This window comes from Oncorhynchus clarkii, chromosome 4 (genome assembly GCF_045791955.1).
Source record: "Oncorhynchus clarkii lewisi isolate Uvic-CL-2024 chromosome 4, UVic_Ocla_1.0, whole genome shotgun sequence".
In the NCBI taxonomy this organism is placed as follows: Eukaryota; Metazoa; Chordata; class Actinopteri; order Salmoniformes; family Salmonidae; genus Oncorhynchus; species Oncorhynchus clarkii.
Window position 1 is genome coordinate 77,462,386 of NC_092150.1, and position 19,136 is coordinate 77,481,521.

The following is a 19,136-nucleotide window of genomic DNA, read 5'->3' on the forward strand; positions in this document are numbered from 1 at the left end:
GCCTGATTAAAAATAGTTTGTCCCTGCTGTAAAATAGTTTATGAAAATATACTTGTATGTTATAAATCAAACGCAAAATAAAAATACATCACGGTCTATACTAGTCATATCCAAACATTTATAGAAGTCATTTTTACACACCAGATATGGACTGAGAATTTGAACGATCTATAAAGAACATGAAATTGTTTGGGCAATATTTTATGCAATCAATTTCATGTTCTTATAGATCGTTGAAGAGTAGACATGAAAGGATGAAAGGAGAGAAATTCGGCGTTTGGAGCTGTCCATTCAGCACCGCCTCGGGAAAAACTAAATCTGAGGTTCAAGTAGAATTTGAAAACATTTCCCCACACTAAAACAATGGCCTGTTATGCAACGCATTGGACATAAAATATTACTGAATGTTCTTCATAAATCATATCTCTACACGCGCTCAATCACAGAGCAGATCGAGGCACTCTGCCAGTTGAGGCGCGCGCATGCACACGCACTCCGAAGCGTAGCCTACATTGTGTGATCAGCACATTAATAAAGACTAGGCTATTCCTTAAGCTTGCTTCCGGATCGATATTGGCAGCGTATTGATATGATATTGGTACAGTTGTAATATACACCCGTTATTTAAAGGAAAGGCTGGGGAGAAATATATACCGCCCTGTGCAATGAGGTGAACATCATTCCCGTCTACGACTCCGGCAGGTAAGGACAATGCATTATACAGTGCATCTTTTTTGAATGACTTTTCATCTAACATAACCCATTTGTTTAAAATGTAAAACATGATATATTGATAGAACAATATGGTTCATGACAGGCTTCTAAGATGAGAAGCACCGTCTCTACTGTAGCCTATGTGGCATAGTCACACACGCACATATGAATACACGGATTTGAATGCACTAGAAGACTAGGCTACTTAGATCTCTTGGCATTGAATCTGTACACTAAAGCGGTTTATGCCTGCGCCACAGCGGCGTGGTGTGGGTCTGGATGATGATGTTTGTTTACCGGATGGAGGTCTATTTGAATCCTCATAATTGGTTCATAACTGGTATTGTGGGTGTCAAGCAGCAGGCGGCTCTCTTGGCTCTTGTTGTGTACATTGATTAGCGATGGTCAGCTGGGGTCGGTAGTGTTTGTTAGAGTAAGAAGGTGCGTTTGTGTATGTGTGTGTGTACAATGCACTAACTGGAAGTCGCTCTGGATAAGCACACATCTTACTAAAATGTAAAATGTGTGTGTGTGTGTGTGTGTCAGGGTTTGACGTTGATGTCTGTGAAACGCCTGTCTGACGTCTGACACCAACCTGCTCTCAGAGCCTTTTGTATTATTGTGTACGTAAATCAGACACTCCATTTACTATGACATGTTATGTTTTGTATGGTATGTATTCATTTTTGGATGGCTGTAATCCATTTAGTATATGTTACAAATTACAAGTCATATGATATGTTAGGAATATGCTAGGTGGCTAACATTAGCTAGACTAGGGGTTGGGGTTAAGGCTTAGTGTTAAACTTAGGGTTAGGAGTTAGGTTAAGGTTACGGTTAGGGGAAGGGTTAGCTAAAATGGTTACATTTAGGGGAAAGGTTAGCTAACATGCTGAGTAGTTGCAAAGTAGCTAAAAAGTAGTACGTTGTGCTAATTGTGCTAATTGAAAATGTGCTAATTGTCTAAAATGCTGAAGTTGGCAGTGATGAGATTTGACACACAACCTTTTTGTTGCTAGACTTTTGGATTATAAGCCCACGCCCACTCCGACCAACCACCTTTCTTTAGTTTTTGCCTTAAGTAACTTTTTGTCTTATGTAACCATACCAAACGTAACATATCATAGTAATTTGACTGAACTGGATTTACATTTAATTTGTTACGTCTAGTCTATGAGACCAGGCTGCTGACACACTGCAGCAACACAGGGAACCTGAGGGAAGCAGGGTGTTTTCCAGGCAACCCAATGGGAACAGAATTCTCTGTTTACAAGTCAACTCCATTTGCCAAGAAAAATGCCCCTTGCAGATTACCAGAGTATTTGTGCTTCCTCACTTGATATTTAAATGTGTTCTTTCTGTTATTATAATGGTATTATCTATTTGTATGGTACATTTTATATGAAAGTGCACTAACTGAAACGTGTTATTATCTATCTAAAAATATTAACCTACAGAGTCCAACTGAACAGGACTGAGTCATTCTGGAGATAACCTGCTATTTATAGTTATTTTAAAAGTACAATGCAAGGGTCTGCTGTGTCAGGCTGTACTGACTGTGTGTGTGTGTGTGTCAGTGTTAATTTCGTCAACAAAAATAGTGACACAAATATTTGTCAAACACTTGTTTTTCAGTGGCAATTGCCGAGACTATAACTGATTAAATAGACCCAGAAAAAACTATAACTAAACATAAATTATTTTTAATTTCAGTAGACTAAAACGAGACGAGACAAAATTATCTCTGTGACCTGACTACTAAGTGGACTGGACAAGAGTTTTTGGAGAAATTGAGAGCTTTTCAGTGATAACATATTTAATATTAGCAGCACAGATGCACAGCGCAGTTCTGTTCAGCAGTGGAAAGGATGCACCATACCCGGCACACACAGCCCACATCAGCTGGTGAGCTGCGGGGGAGCAAGCGATGAGTGTGGGCAGACAGACAGACAGGCTCCGCCTTCGTTTATACACATCGCGCAAATTACCCTCTTGCTTCCACATAGCTAACCAGTCACCCACCAGCCTTCTCGTTAGCTACCCTTTGCCTGGTTAAGAAACACAAGCTGCCTTGCGAAATTAAAATCAATAGCAGCATTGAGTTTAATAGTAAAACAACAGTGTAGCCATGTTTTTCTCTCCATTGAGTATAGAAAAGAAGGCTGTCTTTCAATTTGTAATCTCGTTCAACCGTCTCACTTTCTCCACTGCATTTCATTGCCAGGCGCTACGTTTTTTTCTTTCTATCGTGTATTGGTGGGCCGCATTTTACATTCATAAAGCATATTGCAGGCCAATTCAAAAACTAGGCTACTTGCGGACCGGACCATTAACCATTTGTTTAGGCTACATCTTGTTCAGTCATTTTACCTCATTAGCTAGCTATAGCTAACAACCTAGGGTGCATTCAGCAGGACTTAACGTTTTGGAACGTTCAGATAGAAATATGTTTTGTAGAACTAAGCAAAATGTATTTTGCGTTAATGGGGACCAAGTGACTCAGACTTGAGCACTTGGATCAGGACTACTGTACACATAGGAACTCGGACTTTAGCTATAGGGACTCGTGACCCGACTCGTGACTCGACCATTGGTGACTCGGACTTGGACTCGCACACAGGGGACTTGGGACTCGATTCGGACTCAAAAATGTGTGACTCGACCACATCACTGGGCGAAACAGTCATTAGCTCCCATTTAAAGTCATTAGCCCTCGTTCTAGTGTTGGACACCAATGTGGCTGCGGTGTCAGTGAAACGTGGATGACAATGGCAATGACACGACCGAGTGACGGATGTGCAACCAATAATTGCCAATACTTTCTCTCTCTTTCTGTCTCTCTATGTCCCTCTCTTTGTCCCTCTCTCTCTCTCTCTCTCTCTCTCTCTCTCTGTCTCTCCGTGCTTGAGAATTTACATGGACAGATAATTCTTATATATTCTTATATACTGTATGTTTGTCATTTTTCTGCTGTTGGGAAGAGAATAGGATGTTATTAAAAAATATATGTTGGTAGTACAAGGCTATGTATTTTTGTGCACATTTTGTTACTTTATCCCTCAAACTCAACTTTTTTCATTATTCCCATCTAATCAGGGAATGATTTAGACCCGGGACACTAGGTGGGCGCAATTAATTATCCGGCAGGCTCTGGACCTTGTAGGGTAAGAGTTGAATACTCCTGCAGGGTTAATGACGCAAAACAAATGTGATGTGACTACAATGAAAGGGCATTTAGTTGACTGAAATGGCCCACTGTTGTCGTCATTTTGACAATAACTAAGTCATTATTCAAATGACGAAATGTGATTAAGACTTAATTATATTTTAGTCAAAATGACTAGACTAAATGTAATACTGTATAAGAAATTGTCACAAAATTAACACTGGTGTGTGTGTGTGTGTGTGGAGAGGAATGGAGTAGAAGTACAACAACCGGAGAGAGGGCTCAAAAGTCCACATTTTCCACAAAACTGCCAGACTGCAACATCAAAGGAAAGGCTTACACAAAAGCTAATATAATCCTCAGTTATTTTAGGTTAGAGTTCAGCAATAAATAAGTGGTGAAATTCTTTCCTCAGCTGAATCGTCATACCATCTCCATACCTGCCCCCGTCATCTGACCACCCCGTTCTAGCCACTGCGACCCTTCTCTACGTCTCCATGTTTACTTTGTGGTGAGAGATGGGAAAGATGCTCTTCCCTGCAACTCTCCATCACCTCCTATTGGTAGGGGTCTGTCTCTGCGTCTACAGCACCCCAGTCCCACCCCTCCACGACTATGCACCCGCCTCACAGGACAGTGGCTGTGATGGACAAGCTGGGGAGCCAATGGAGGGAGAGCCCTGTGTAACACCAGCAACACCTGTCAGTGTGACATCAACAAGTGTCCAATCTGGGCCCTCTGATCCCGGCAGACTGTCCTATGGGATGGCAGAACACATGACTGGCAGCTGGACTGACCTATCAGAGAATGTTGGAGCAGGGGGAGGCACTGGCCCTGATGTGATGGGACGCAAACCAGGGGGGATAGAGCCGGTGACGCAGGCACGAAACGTGGACAGTCATGAGGGTATATCTGGACCGGGAGGGGCTAAGAGCCACGGGAGGGAGGCAGAGACAGGGGTTGCCTCTGAGAGCTTCTCTGAGGGGAAGAAGACTCACAGACTGCCTGTAGAAGCTCCAGAACTCAACACAGACAAAGAGATGAAAGTTGGGCCCGAAGAGGATCCTATGGAGGATGTACCTACTGTCACCACTGGTGCCATGATAGCTTCCCTAGGAGAGAGGCAAGGGATGACAGTGGCCATGAAAACACCCAGAGCTGCTCTACATGGTGCTTCCACAGCAGCCAGAGCCCCAGAACCAGATAGCCAGACAGGGACGCACCTTGCTGGGGATAGAAGAGACCTCATCCTGGAAGAGAGGCCAGATCTCCAAGGAGGAAAGGAAGGGGAACTCAGAGAGAGCTTGCCTGACCTCGGAGCTCTTCTTCTGGGGCAGGAGACAGAGACGACCAGACCGAGCTCCTCATCTCCCCATAGTATCCTTACAAACTCCCCATTGACCTCGATCTCCCCGTCAGTATGGAGATCCAGCAGAGACGCTTCATCGCTGCCCCCTAGTGGTCTGGAGGCCGCTGGCCCTGCATCTCCACACCCCCAAGATGGAGAGACAGCGTTTGCTCTCCCAGACCCCCTCCTGCCCGACCTTGGACCAGCCCTGACAGGATCCTCCAGACAGGATGACCCTGACAGCCTCTGGACTGAACCACTACAGCAAAATGGGGGTGAGTATGCAGTATGCTATGGTCCAATGAGTACATACTGGATATGTTAGAGACAGCCACTGGGATCTCAGCCACCTGGAGTGAGTCTACTCTACAGATGCACTTGAGGGCCACATTCTATGTTGAGTTTTTGCACACGCACACACCAAAACACTTGCTCTGCCTCACAACAAGGTAAGGTGCTGCTCTAGCTGTTGTTGTGTCACATCATAGAATTCCATTACACGGGTTGCCTGTTTGCCTTTCGCTGGGTTTCAATAGGTTTCATTAAAAAGGGAAGGGAAATGAAAGTGACATGTCTAGCTGCAGAGATCTCCTTTGATGATCGGGGGGGATGGTGGGGGGGGGGTGAATGCTTGGTTTTCCACGCTTCACTTTGAACCTTAGCAGGCAGGGTTCCAGGGAAGCAGTCTAATTACTTTCTATTTCTGATGGTGGAAATAAACCTCACATGACTGCCAGGAGACAGCAATGACAGGGACTGTTATACAAGTCTGGGGAATTCACTCACCCTTTATCTCTATCTCCCTCCCTCCATCAAAGAGGAACAGTAAAGACCTAGGCACTGGCAGGGCCAGCCAGGCAGTTTATTACTGTGTGATGCAGTAGAATAGAGGAGTCTGTCTGAGCCAATATGTGTTCCTGATTGTTCCTGCCTGTCTGGCGTCCCTCTAAGGATTGTCTGATAGCGCTACAGGCAGCCTGTTAGCATCCATCAGGGACGTGTGCGTGTATGTACATATACGTATGTGCGTGTATTTGTGTGTGTGTGTTCCAGCTTCTCTTTGGGGACATGAAGCTTCCCTACAAGGGAAACCAGGCTACCTTGATGAGTAGTATGTAGAAGGAAGGATTTTCTTTTTGGAACACCCTTTTCAACATGGCAAAAAAAATAAAAACTTCATCAAATCAAATGTATTTATATAGCCCTTCTTACATCAGCTGATATCTCAAAGTGCTGTACAGAAACCCAGCCTAAAACCCCCTATTAGCAAGCAATGCAGGTGTAGAAGCACGGTGGCTAGGAAAAACTCCTAGGAAAAACTCCTAGGAACCTAGGAAGAAACCTCGAGAGGAACCAGGCTATGAGGGGTGCCGGGTGGAGACTATAACAGAACATGGCCAAGATGTTCAAATGTTCATAAATGACCAGCATGGTCAAATAATAATAATCACAGTAGTTGACAAGGGTGCAGCAAGTCAGCACCTCAGGAGTAAATGTCAGTTGGCTTTTCATAGCCGATCATTAAGAGTATATCTACCGCTCCTGCTGTCTCTAGAGAGTTGAAAACAGCAGGTCTGGGACAGGTAGCACGTCCGGTGAACAGGTCAGGGTTCCATAGCCGCAGGCAGAACAGTTGAAACTGGAGCAGCAGAACGGCCAGGTGGACTGGGGACAGGAAGGAGTCATCATGCCAGGTAGTCCTGAGGTATGGTCCCAGGGCTCTGGTCCTCCGAGAGAGAGAAAGAAAGAGAAATAATTTGAATTAGAAAGAGCATACTTAAATTCACACAGGACACCGGATAAGACAGGAGAAGTACTCCAGATATAACAGACTGACCCTAGTCCCCCGACACATAAACTGCTGCAGCATAAATACTGGAGGCTGAGACAGGAGGGGTCAGGAGACACTGTGGCCCCATCCGATGATACCCCCGGACAGGGCCAAACAGGCAAACAAACATGACTGAACAGGCAAACAAACATGACTGAAAGAGATGCAGAAATAAACATTTTGATTGAATCTTCATCAACAATTACAAGAATAACCTGTCCCAGAAAGCTGCACCATATGGTGGATCCCTTCCATGGTTATGTTATATTGGATTTATACCTTTTTTTGTGTGTGAGCAGAGCAGTTAGAATGTAGTTGAGAACTGGAAGCAGAGCTGTGGGTCTAAAACTCCTCTCTCTTCACCAGTACATAGCATCATGTTTCTAGTCACAGGCTGATATCTAGCAGTCACTGAGCCAATACGAATTGCCTATGGACCATCAGTGAGTCCTGAACCAACATCTGTCGGTGTGTGTATTTTACTAACAGCCGTGGATGCCAGTGCCCCTCCCTTGCAGGACGCGTCCACAGAGGGCACAATGTCATCGGAGGACCTCCCTCTCATCTTCGAGCCCTTTGATGATGTCACACCTGAAGGGGCGGGGGTAGCGACAGCCGTTCTCGCGCCCGGCAACTCACAGCTGTCTGTCTCCATGTCTACCACGGGGATGCTACTGTCAGAGGTGGAGTTCGACCAGGTGGGCACAGGTGACACGGGGCCATCCCGTGTCCCACCACTGGTGCTACCAGATTGGACGTCGCCATGGCAGACATCCGGGGCTGAGATCTCTGAGCCTATCTGTCCTTCTGGTCCACCCATAGACCCTCCCCCTTCAGAGACAGAACAGCCAGGTGAGACTTCTTTCTTTTAATCTTCCTCTTCATTATTCCATTCGTCCTCTTCATCTTTTCACCATGTTGCTTACACTCATACGTTTAGATCTAGAAGTTTCTACAGTAGTATCTAAGGACTAGATGTTGATGTTATACTTCACTATATCCACTATAATGATCCAGCCGTGATGGTTATATTTAGGTGGTAGTGAGACCATACAGAACCCAGAGGAAACCCCGCCCACCTCCGAACCCAACCCTACAAGCATCGCCTCCCAGCAGATCACCATGACAACGGTCACCAAGACAACCAATCTGCCTGTGGTCAAATCAGGTCTGGAGGAACTGGAGTCTGAAGGTAGGAGTCACACTAACACACACACATAATGCACACACATTGTTTACACAATGTAAAGATGAAAGTTCACAATTCAAATTGAAAGGAAGTTGAATCAGCTGTTTTCCTTTTTTTCTTCCTGTAGAGGAGCCAGAGGTGGATGAGGAGGATGAGAACACAGAGGAGTCAGAGGACAGTGAAGAGGAACAGAAGGAGACCCCTATCCCAGCCCCCACTCAACCTCCCTACAGCCTCATCCCCCCGCCTTCTGTCTGGGTGCAGCGCAATCAGGGCCTGAGTGAGAGGAGACACACACAAATGCATGCGCACATAAAACTAACTTTGGCTCTTTGTGGCCATCAAATATGAGATATTTTCAATTAGGAAAGAAGTGTAATTGAAATAGTGGGTGACAATCTTGTGTGGGTTCAATGTGCTTCAAAGCCACTATTCCTCCCTTTTTTTCAGTGCGTAGCTGGGTGGAACTGATCAGAGAAAAGGTAAGATCACCATTAATGGTCATGACAGAACCATACTATCCTCATTATACTTTTAGAAAGTGTGGTCCTTTAGGCTGTTTGGTTATGTAGCAGAGATAATATTGACCCCTATTACCCTTAAATTAGTCAAAAAACATAAACTGGAAGAGTTGTCTCTAAGACTCTGGTCTACAAGTGGTCTGTATTTCCTGTGTGTGGCTAGTTTCTTCTCCTTGCTCGTCCCTCACACACCCCTATCGTTCACGTCTGTCCCTCACCCATGTTCCCTCTCCCTACAGGCAGGGTATGTGTCTGGGATGTTGGCCCCGGTGGGCATTGGCATCATGGGGGCCCTGCTCATCGTTGGGGCCCTCTACAGCATCAGGATGATCCACCGTAAGAGGAGGAACAGCTTCAAACACCAGCGCAGGAGGAAGGCCAGGCACACTGAGGTTAATAAGAATATGCTCACTAGCGCTACACTATTCCTAAAGGATGCATATATCAGCTTGTGGTAGAAATTGCCATTAACTAAGAATTTGCCATTAACCAGTAGTTTAAAGTGGCTTCCTCGTCTCCACACCTTCATCTGTACTGATTTAAAGACATTGGACAGTTTCTTTCCCCTCCTTTGCAGATGAAAGGAGATGGAAGAGACTTTGGACTTATTGAGCTTTATACAACCTTTAACTTCATGTAATGAATGTCCTGACTTTTGGTATTTGCCGTCTTGTCTCCAGCAACCCAGGGAGCCAAGCAGCAACGGCCAGGACCAAGCCATGCTATTGGCTGACAGCTCTGAGGACGAGTTCTGATCCTGCCCACAGCGCTGTGCCTGTAACTGATGAGACTCGGCCCGCGTCGTCGTCGTCATCATATCTCCATGACTACCACATCTCCAATCACTGTGGGCCGATTGGCTATAATTCATCAGAGAGTATTTGACTGTCTAACCAACAAGACGGGTGGGTATTTGACATGTAAAACAGGGTTGAACATTTTAACACCTATGTAGTTACAGGTGCATAGAGGGAAAACAATACAATATTTGAAAAATAAACTCCAGGCTATTGACATTCTTGTATGATCCACAATGTGTTTGAGATCCTTTAAACCAACAGTGTGTAGAGCATACAAGAATGACCGTGTGCTGAAGCCTCTTTTTCAATTACTTTCTATGTAATAAAAAGGCTAGAGCAGAATCCATTTAATAGGATCTCTGTTTATGTAGCTGACGAAGAGTGCATTTCAATAGTCTGAAGTGGCTTCCTCTTCTTGTCTCCTTTCCTACATTTAGGAAGCCACTTCAGAAATGAAGCCACTACAGGCTATAGATGCACTCACGGTTACTGGAGTAAGATTGTCACACACTATTGAGTTCATAACACATCACAGACACTGAAAAAACGTAAGTTGTCAACACCAGTGTGCATTAATGCACTGTAGATACTTTCATAGCCATTGCTTGATTCAGCCTTGTCGACTGTTTAAGGCCAAATTAATATCATCCTCCTTTAAAAGCATTCAGCAGGAAACCAGCTCTCTCTGTGTGAAGTTACAGGAAACTGATAATTCTATTGTTGCTCCTCCTGACAATGTTTTTCCTCCAGTGCGTGGCAGGCAACCTCTTTTATGAATGTATATACCAGGCTAATACTTATTTAATCATCTCCATATCATTTACTATTGAATAGCCTACTCTACAGAAAGTCCAAGTCATTCAGAATCATTACATCCCAAAGCCATGCTGAGGGATTTGTTAAAGGGAGACTACTTGTATTTTCACTCAACCTCTCTCTTCTGTACTGTTGTTTCTCCTAATTGCCTAACAATCCACTTTTCTTATTTTGCACTGGGACCTGAAAGAACTGAAGTGAAAGCCAAAACTCTAAGGAGAAACAGGACGCTTGCTGCTAGTGTACGCACTTAATGTTGACAAAGGTTTCCATTCCCCCTGGTTGATGCCGTTGTGATCCAAATGTATATATTATTCATTTCTGTGGTTGATGCATCTAGTGTCTGCAATTTAGCACTAAATATTAAAGGTGTTTTGAAAAGTCTAATTCAATGTAATTGAGTAATCTTGCATTGTACTGTAGTCATTCAAGTTTGAAATGTGCCACATTTTGCGTGGCCATCCCCTGGTAGGATGCTTGAGATACATTGCCTGTGAATATGCAATAATAATGTAATGTACGGGTTCTTCTGTAAAATGATGGCCACATTTCGGGCTTTCTTTCTATAGATACCAAATGTGCAGTGTTACCAATAAAGCTCTCTCTTACCCAGAAGGATCTCTGTTTGTGGGAAGGGTTCACTATTTTTGTTTCTATTGCTAAACACAGTTGGAAGACAAAATGCCTAATCATGAATGAATCACATGATACAATGTAAAATACTGTACTCTTTCAGATGTGCCATTTGCTTGCTTTGGAACCAAGATAACCATCAGACAACCAAGAGTCAACCAATCCACCTTACAGCATAAAAAAAAAACGAATAATTTATTTCTGTGTACTATTCCCACATTAAATAAAAGATATCGTTGGACAGATTGAAATCAAAGAGACAGAGAAAGAGGGGCAGGGGAACAAAACTTTGACATGCAAAAATACCGTTCTCTCTTCCCTTACCACACCTTACAGATCACAGGGGTCCAGGGCTAGTCACTACAAAAAACAGAGACCCCCTTTAGCTGGTCCTGAGGGGGGGGGGGGGCACAGTGTGTGGGGTCCACAAGTGGAGTGGTAAGAAGAGAGTAGATGCCCACTGAGCTAAGGTCAGTTTGCATCCCCCATCCGTAATGGTGAAGGTTAGGATTTGGACAGGGTAAACTGATCCTAGATCGGTGTACCAAAATAGAAAATTCTAGCCAGAGCAAGAAACCAACTGGAATATCTAATAAAAAGCTTGACAACTCTTCCTCTCATACAATGAGATGGGAGAAGAGTGGTTGGTCTCTGGGGTGAATGGTAGCTAGGCAACCAGTGGGATGGTGGCCCTCCAAGACCAGTTTAAGTAGCCTTGTCATGTTCTTAGACCCTAAACTCTGAAATGGCAAGACAACTTTTGATTTCTCTGTAGTGAAGACCATTCATTGACTTACTTTGAAGCCACAAGGGATGGGAAGGTATCAGCTAACATGGATGCCAGTCTGTTTCTTCTTTAGCTCACTCCTTTGTCAAAACAGACCAGAGCCATAGATATACATTAAATAGATGTCAATGTCTTTTGAAATCGCACCAGACTCTGGCCACAAACAGACTGACGAGGAAGCCCTTCAACTGGGGTGCATTCAATGAGGTGCAAAGTTAAGAACAATGCAGCTAGAAAGATTTATATCTAACAGGACACCCTCATGAACACACCTCTGGTGTAGATGGTCAAACGGAGCTGTCTAGCCTAACATGGCAGGCAATAATGTCCATGGTCCCTACTGGCACTGCCAGGGGTTCACACTTTTAAAAACTAGGGAAGAAATAAAGACGTTCTATGAGAATGAGGAAAGCGGGTTGGACCAAAACAAAGACCAATTTAATTTGAAATGGGACAGGATCCCCCTCACACCTCTAGACTGAAGCAGGATCAGAGTGATGTCAGAAAGAGTCAAGATTCAACAAGAAGTGTATCTGCACAGGGAGCCAAATGGAAGTCTTCCCAGTGAATGGAACAGAGTGCCATTGGAACAGTTCAAAGCAGTATGGCTTTGGAACAGCTAGCCTAGCTCCCATCTGTGCTTCCGGATCTGATGACATCGTTGCTGCCCAATCCTTCATTTTTATTCTAGTCCTAATAGTCTGGATGGGTGAAAATAAATTAGCAGAGAAAAGAAACAAAAAACCTAACTAATCAATCCCTCCAAAAACACAATACACAAAAAAAGATGCCCTCAGATGTCAAATGAATAGAGCGCAAACACTCTGTATACAAATCGTCAATAAAAAAAACAAAAGGTCATCTGATCTGTGTTTTCAAACGCACTCACACACATACTATAACCACCCACACAGCAGCCTGTGTGTAAAGTATCTGTCGACATCCCTTCTCACTTCCTATTCTGCAATGTTAGCCGGTTGAATTGAAGAGACGTTGAGTAACAGCTCTTAACTGTTTGCATCTGTTTTATTAAAGCTGCAAACTCTGAAATAACAGCTGCTAAAACTTTACAGAGATGCAGACACTGAGTAAACCTGGCCCATAATATGTTGTGTATGCTAGTGTACACCTCTTATAGCTGCTCTCTCAGCCTATGGGACTTCATCACAGCTCAGCAGTACTGTACATTAGTGTCTCTGCTAGACAAGGAGCAGATCTTTAGTAACTACTACCACCACCACCATTACTACTACTACCACCACAACTACTACCACCACTGCCATTACTACTACCACCACCGTCATTACTAATACTACTGCGACCACCACCACCGCCATTACTACTACCACCACCAGCATTACTACCACCACTGCCATAACTACTACTACTACCACCACCATTACTACCACCACCACTGCCGCCATTACTACTACTACCACCGCCATTACTACTACTACCACCGCCACCATTACTACTACTACCACCGCCACCATTACTACTACTACCACCGCCACCATTACTACTACTACCACCGCCACCATTACCACTACTACCACCATCATTACTACTACTACTACTACTACCACCACCACCATTACTACTACTACCACCACCGCCATTACTACTACTACCACCGCCATTACTACTACTACCACCACCGCCATTACTACTACTACCACCGCCATTACTACTACTACCACCGCCACCATTACCACTACTACTACCGCCATTACTACTACTACTACTACTACCACCATTACTACTACTACTACTACTACCACCACCACCATTACTACTACTACCACCACCGCCATTACTACTACTACCACCGCCATTACTACTACTACCACCACCGCCATTACTACTACTACCACCGCCACCATTACCACTACTACTACCGCCATTACTACTACCACCACCATCACTACTACCACCATTACTACTACCACCACCACTTCACCCACCATTATTACTACTACTACCACCCACCATTACCACTTCAACCACCATTATTACTACTACTACCACCAACACCCTACTACAACCACCACCACCTTCTATACCTAGCTCCTGGTGTCCCTGTGTCTTTACTATACTTCAGGGTTATCTAGAGTTTGAAATAACCGATTTTACACCATCAGTCAAAACACACACAGCCGACCTTTGTTAATTTACTCTGAAAAAGAAAATCATATTTTTTTTATTCATTTTTTTAGACAAAAAGCAGCCACAAACACATATTTTCTTTGCCATGATTGGAGTTGATAGGAACTGCCTGGTGTGTCTGTCTTTCCCAGACAGAGGAGCTCTCAAATGTTACCGGAGTGTGTGCTGCATCAGAGTAGGGCCCCTATAAAGTGTACTCTAGGCTTGGCCACTAAGGGGAGTGAGTGTACGAGTGTATAATACACAATCTAAATAAACTCAGAGAGCAAACTGCAAACAATACCTTTGCCCTCCTTTACCAGAGGTCAACACACTGACTCAAACACACACAGAGCGAAGCCAACAGGAATCCAACATATTTAATAACACTATTACTCCAGCCTGACACTTTGCCATACTGAAACAGGACTCCAGTGCTCTGCATGTTGTTAATTCATAGACAACTGTGATGATTGAAAGACAGAGGGGTGCTTGGAAAAAATAGTTTCCAAGTTAGGAGGAATTTGAATGAACAACCTGCAATAGGGAAATAGTTTCCGAGCCCAAACAAACTTCTCCTTTGTCAATAATTATGTATCTTTCTCAGGAGATTTTTGAGCAATGTTCCAGTGGCTGGCAGTGCATTTTGGGAAAATTAGCTTTGATTTGCAAAAAGGGCCAACACAAGTGCCCAATCTCAAATAGGCCCCTCATTCTTACCCCTCTAAGCACTTACCAAGTGTATCTGAAATGATTGAATAGGTATTACTAAAATGGAAATAGGTCCACCTTTCCCTCTGACAGGCAGGAAGAATTTGCACCATATTGCTTACACCTATCCAAACCTTTCAGATCTACACAAGTGCCTAGGAGTTAGGACTATGGGTCTGTTTGGAACTGGGCAATGTTCCGAGTGTTAATCAACACACTCATACCACCACTCTTGTTAAAATAAATGCATGCATATCTTTACAGGCTCCAGCTCTTGGTCTGGGGCGAAAACTGAGCAGCAAGCAGCTGGCGTGTTCGTCTCACAACGTAGGGTTAATGAAAACACAGACAGGGGGAGAAAAGCACACTAACACGCACAACTCATGATTCCCACCAAGCATGCGTGCGCACACACCCATCCACTACATTACTTCACATCCCTTACTTCACGTACACAATAACCTAAACACTTCATTTTCCAAACCCCTAGGGAAAACACACACTCTCACAAACACACACAATAGCTTTTCCAACCCCCTGTTGAATCATGAGATTAAAAAATATACACAAAAAATAAACTCCACAAATATTTCCTTCGAAACTGTCGTTTTCCCACCTTCTTCCTTATTTTCACCCTGTGTTATTATTCTTCTTCTGTTTTCCTGTGTTCCAGTGGGTGATTTTGCGTGATGCATCGCCCTCCGGGGGTTTGTGGGTTCACCCTCGACATCATGCCTTAGATACTGCTCCATTGGAAGGGGGGGGGGGCAATGTTCTGAGGTTAAAGGTCACCAGACCACATCACACACTCCTCTTCCTTCCCCCTCTAACAGGATCCTACAGCTAACAGGGCAAGGGCCTCTTCATTAAAACATTGTGGGATTTCTGTCTGTCTGTCCAGTTTAGCCTTGAGCTGTTTTCCAAGATGTCAAGGATCAAAAAAGGGAGGGTTGTATGTACTGTGTGTGTACTGTGTATGAGTAGTGTGCATGTGCGTGTGTCTATGTATATGCAAATGTAGGTGAATCTATGCTTGTGGGTGTATGACGATGTGTGTGTGCATATGGGTGTGCACTGTGCGTGGGTGTGTGTGTGTAACTGTATATATATATATGGGTGGGCGTGTGTGTGTATGTATGTATACACACACACACACACACACACACACACACACACACACACACACACACACACACGTGTGAGACAAGGGACCAGGGCAGGGTTGAGAGTGAGACTGGAGCTGCTTCAGTAAGAGGGCAGCACCTGTCATGCTCCTTCTCCTCTCTCTAGCGGAGCCACAGTTTGAGCCTCAGTGCGTCCACACCGTTTAGGTAATATCTGAAGAGCCGCTTGTCTCGGACAAAACCAAGGTTCTCATACAACTTTAGAGCTGACTTGTTAGTGATCTCAGTCTCCAGAACCACCTAGGAGTGAGCGAGAGAGAGAGAGAAAGGAGAGAGGGAGGGAAGGAGAGAGGGAGGGCGGGGAGAGATACGGCTTGTCAGAGCTGAAGCAATACAAGTAGTCTTTGTATCATTTTGTGGGGGTTTGTCATAAGATCATATTGTTATATTATATCCCCATGTTATTCACTAGAGCACTTAATTTTCTATACTAGAGTCCACCTAGTGTGGATATATAATATGTGGTTAATACCTCAGGCCAAGTACAGTCAGGGCCACTAGCTGAGTGAAGGCCCGAGAGGGACAACAGGGCCTTCGGACGTCACCATCAGACAGACAGTACCAGTCCGCTTACCTCATCACAATCCCCCTCCACCATGGCATAAATGGCCTTCTTCACCAGGTTAGTACCTGCAACATACAGGCAACAGAAAATCAATTCAACGGGATGGTACGCATAGAAGTTTGTGGAGATAAAGAAAATGGAAGTACTTTGAGATCAAATATTTTTTTGCAAAAAGGGCTATTAATAAAACGTGATTGGTCGTCATGAGAAAATGAGAGAGCATGCTGGTTCTCACCAATGCTTTTCCTCCGGTGTTTTGAGTCTACAGCCAGCATGGCGATGTAGCCACGACGAAACATCTTCTTGTGCATGTCCAGCTTACAGACAATGGCCCCCACACACTCCTGCTCCACCATGGCCTGGAAATGAATAAACAGTGAGTCATGTTAGTGCTGTGTCCAACCTAAAGCTTTTGAAGCCTTCTTAAGACCAGACATAACCAAGGAGTAAACAAAACCCAGTGCTTCTAGCCAATGAGCATCAAGAACACATCTACCCTGACCTCTAGTTTGATTACACTGCACATAGCACTTCCTCCTTCCTATAGGTCACTGAGGGCAGTAGACTGAGAAATCATATTGAATAGTAAGTATCATGGTTACAATGATGAATGGCTCATTCCGTTATGGAAAGGGAGACAGATCAACAGCAAGGACCTCATTGAATTTGTGGACACAAATTGTTTCGTATTAGCCTGGTTCACCTCAAAATACCAAATGAATTATCAAGACTAGAAATGTAAAAAACTTGACACTTGCAAGTGTTTCACAGTCAGCAAGCCTCAGAGGTTGCAACACTATGCTAGGGTTAGGCTGTCAAAGGGGGTTTATTTGTGTGTGTGTGTGTGTGTGTAGCGCATGTACATGCCACTTCATGTTCAACTGTATCTGTGTGACACCTCCAGATGATTAAATATAGACATAGTGAACAAGTCTACACTAGCAGTCACACCAAGACTAACCAACCCTTTTAGCCCAACTTAAAAACTAGTTTCACTGTCAGACAAGACAACAGGGAGGAATAAGGGTGTGTTATTGTCTGGATCTACCTAAAGAGAAGCCTACCCTTTACCTAGAACTTTAGGAACATCAAATGAGCAGGTCTGCTATACAGAAAGATGGGAAAAAAAACACAATTGAAGCAGACACTGTAACAGTATCTAGGCCTAAATCAAAACGGTGGTAAGAGACACTACTGGCCTCTTAGGGTCAGCGTCAACACCCCCAACACTCCCAACAAACTCGCGTTGTTGCCCCAGAAGCTACTGGCCTTTTTTTATTTTGCTAATGTTCACCAACCAAAACAAGAAAGTGTTTTACTAGATAGTGCTATGTCATACTCACCAGAAAGCAGAGCTGAGGCCAGTTGTGGATGAAGTACCTATAGGTATAAATGGAATACGGCTCAGACAAGTCCTTGGTGATCAACCTCATGATTCCTGGCATCTGTAACTCGGACTCGTAGCGGACATAATGAATCCCCTGGCTCTCTTCCGCTTCTCGGTCAGGCGAACAGTTCAGATTCAGCCTCGCTAATTCTGACACCGGCGGCTGGTGTATGACGTCGGGTTCACTTTCTACTCCAGCCCGGTGCTCGCCAAGGCCTTCGCAGTCTGGGGGCTGCTGGCTCGGTGGTCGAGGGGCTTCTGTGGGGTCACATTCCCTTTTCCTAACGTTACCACCGGGGCTGTGTCCGGTTACAGTGTGGCTTTGGAAAGCCTCAGTTCTTGTGATAGTCAACATACCGTTCATGCCATTGTTGTTCAAGTGAGGGTGGCCTTTCGAACACGGACTGTGGTCCTCATGTTGCCAGCAATGGTCGCTATTATTTTTGTCACTCGGGTCGTCTCCAAAACTGCTACTGTCACAGAGCTCCATGGACGGTCTCGGATTGTCGGATCGGTTTTCCGTTGTGTGGTTGTAGATCTCACCGTCTTCAGACGGACTGACCAACCCGTTCAGCTGCTGTTCCTGTAGGGCCTGCGTTTTGAGGTGTAGCGCAGCCGGGTTAGCATGCGATAGCATGTTTTTCTGTTTTTTCTTACTTTGCCGTTTGTCCTCGCTGACCCGCTGCTCCTGTCGTGTTACAGAGCCCTCCCAGCCGCAGCTAGGCTGCTCCCCTTCCCCGGGGAAGGGAGAACTTTCAGCCGGGGATGCTGGCAATGCGCTGCTAGGCCCAGTCGGCACTGCAGCCATCCCACCTCATCAAGGGGGCAATGCACGTTAGAAAAAAAAAGTCGAAATATAGTTTCGTCAACGGGTTTATAAACAAAGCTCACTTCACTTAGGCGATAATTGTATAAATCCGAGGGTTTCCGAAACAATTTCGTCTTTACTTCCAACGCCTGTCGTTGCTTTCTCCTCCGTTTCCCCGCTGCCGAAAAGTGCTGTCGCAGCAAACGCCATTGCAGCCGAAAGATGGTTGTCATTACTTACTACAGCCACAAAGTCAGAATTGGATTTAACGTAAAAATTCATGAAAACAACATTTTGCTTTTTGGTATTAATTTAAGGTTAGGGTTAGGAATACGGTTAGCAGTATGGTTAAGGTTTCAAATCATATTTTAAGAAGCTAAATTGTAGAAATAGGCGGGGTTTAGACAAAATTATGAATTTGTGGCTGTGATAAGTAGTGACTACCCTGAAAGCGGGTGCCGCTTTACGACAGTGATGGGAAGCATAATCTATGCGCGGTTTGCACAACGTTTTTTGTCTCTCCCTCCTCGA

General features: G+C 44.5%; 2 protein-coding genes across 2 annotated transcripts; one reads left to right on the forward strand and one right to left on the reverse strand.

The window, feature by feature from the left end:
* Window positions 1–457: 457 nt before the first annotated feature.
* Window positions 458–10,995, forward strand: LOC139407305 (armadillo-like helical domain-containing protein 4). Its single transcript, XM_071150979.1, has 8 exons — window positions 458–702; window positions 4,296–5,503; window positions 7,549–7,911; window positions 8,096–8,251; window positions 8,376–8,528; window positions 8,699–8,730; window positions 9,009–9,161; window positions 9,450–10,995. The coding sequence occupies exons 2-8, from the start codon at window positions 4,399–4,401 to the stop codon at window positions 9,522–9,524; spliced, it is 2,037 nt and encodes a 678-aa protein (XP_071007080.1). The 5' UTR covers window positions 458–702; window positions 4,296–4,398; the 3' UTR covers window positions 9,525–10,995.
* A 191-nt stretch (window positions 10,996–11,186) lies between these two features.
* Window positions 11,187–18,833, reverse strand: LOC139407306 (N-alpha-acetyltransferase 30-like). Its single transcript, XM_071150980.1, has 4 exons — window positions 17,754–18,833; window positions 16,646–16,769; window positions 16,420–16,475; window positions 11,187–16,085 (listed from the first exon to the last, which is right to left on the reverse strand). Exons 1-4 carry the CDS (start codon window positions 18,603–18,605, stop codon window positions 15,948–15,950), a joined length of 1,170 nt encoding a protein of 389 aa, XP_071007081.1. The 5' UTR covers window positions 18,606–18,833; the 3' UTR covers window positions 11,187–15,947.
* Between the last annotated feature and the right edge of the window lie 303 nt (window positions 18,834–19,136).

Bases quoted from the DNA above. Each gene is read 5' to 3' on its own strand.
- LOC139407305 (XM_071150979.1), top strand. From the start codon at position 4,399: ATGGGAAAGATGCTCTTCCCTGCAACTCTCCATCACCTCCTATTGGTA. The intron at 8,252-8,375 runs GTAGGAGTCACA...TTCTTCCTGTAG, and splicing joins GGAGGAACTGGAGTCTGAAG to AGGAGCCAGAGGTGGATGAG. The intron at 8,529-8,698 runs GTGAGAGGAGAC...CCTTTTTTTCAG, and splicing joins GCAGCGCAATCAGGGCCTGA to TGCGTAGCTGGGTGGAACTG.
- LOC139407306 (XM_071150980.1), bottom strand. From the start codon at position 18,605: ATGGCTGCAGTGCCGACTGGGCCTAGCAGCGCATTGCCAGCATCCCCG. The intron at 16,476-16,645 runs GTGAGAACCAGC...TGTATGTTGCAG, and splicing joins ACACCGGAGGAAAAGCATTG to GTACTAACCTGGTGAAGAAG. The intron at 16,086-16,419 runs GTAAGCGGACTG...GCTCACTCCTAG, and splicing joins TGGAGGGGGATTGTGATGAG to GTGGTTCTGGAGACTGAGAT.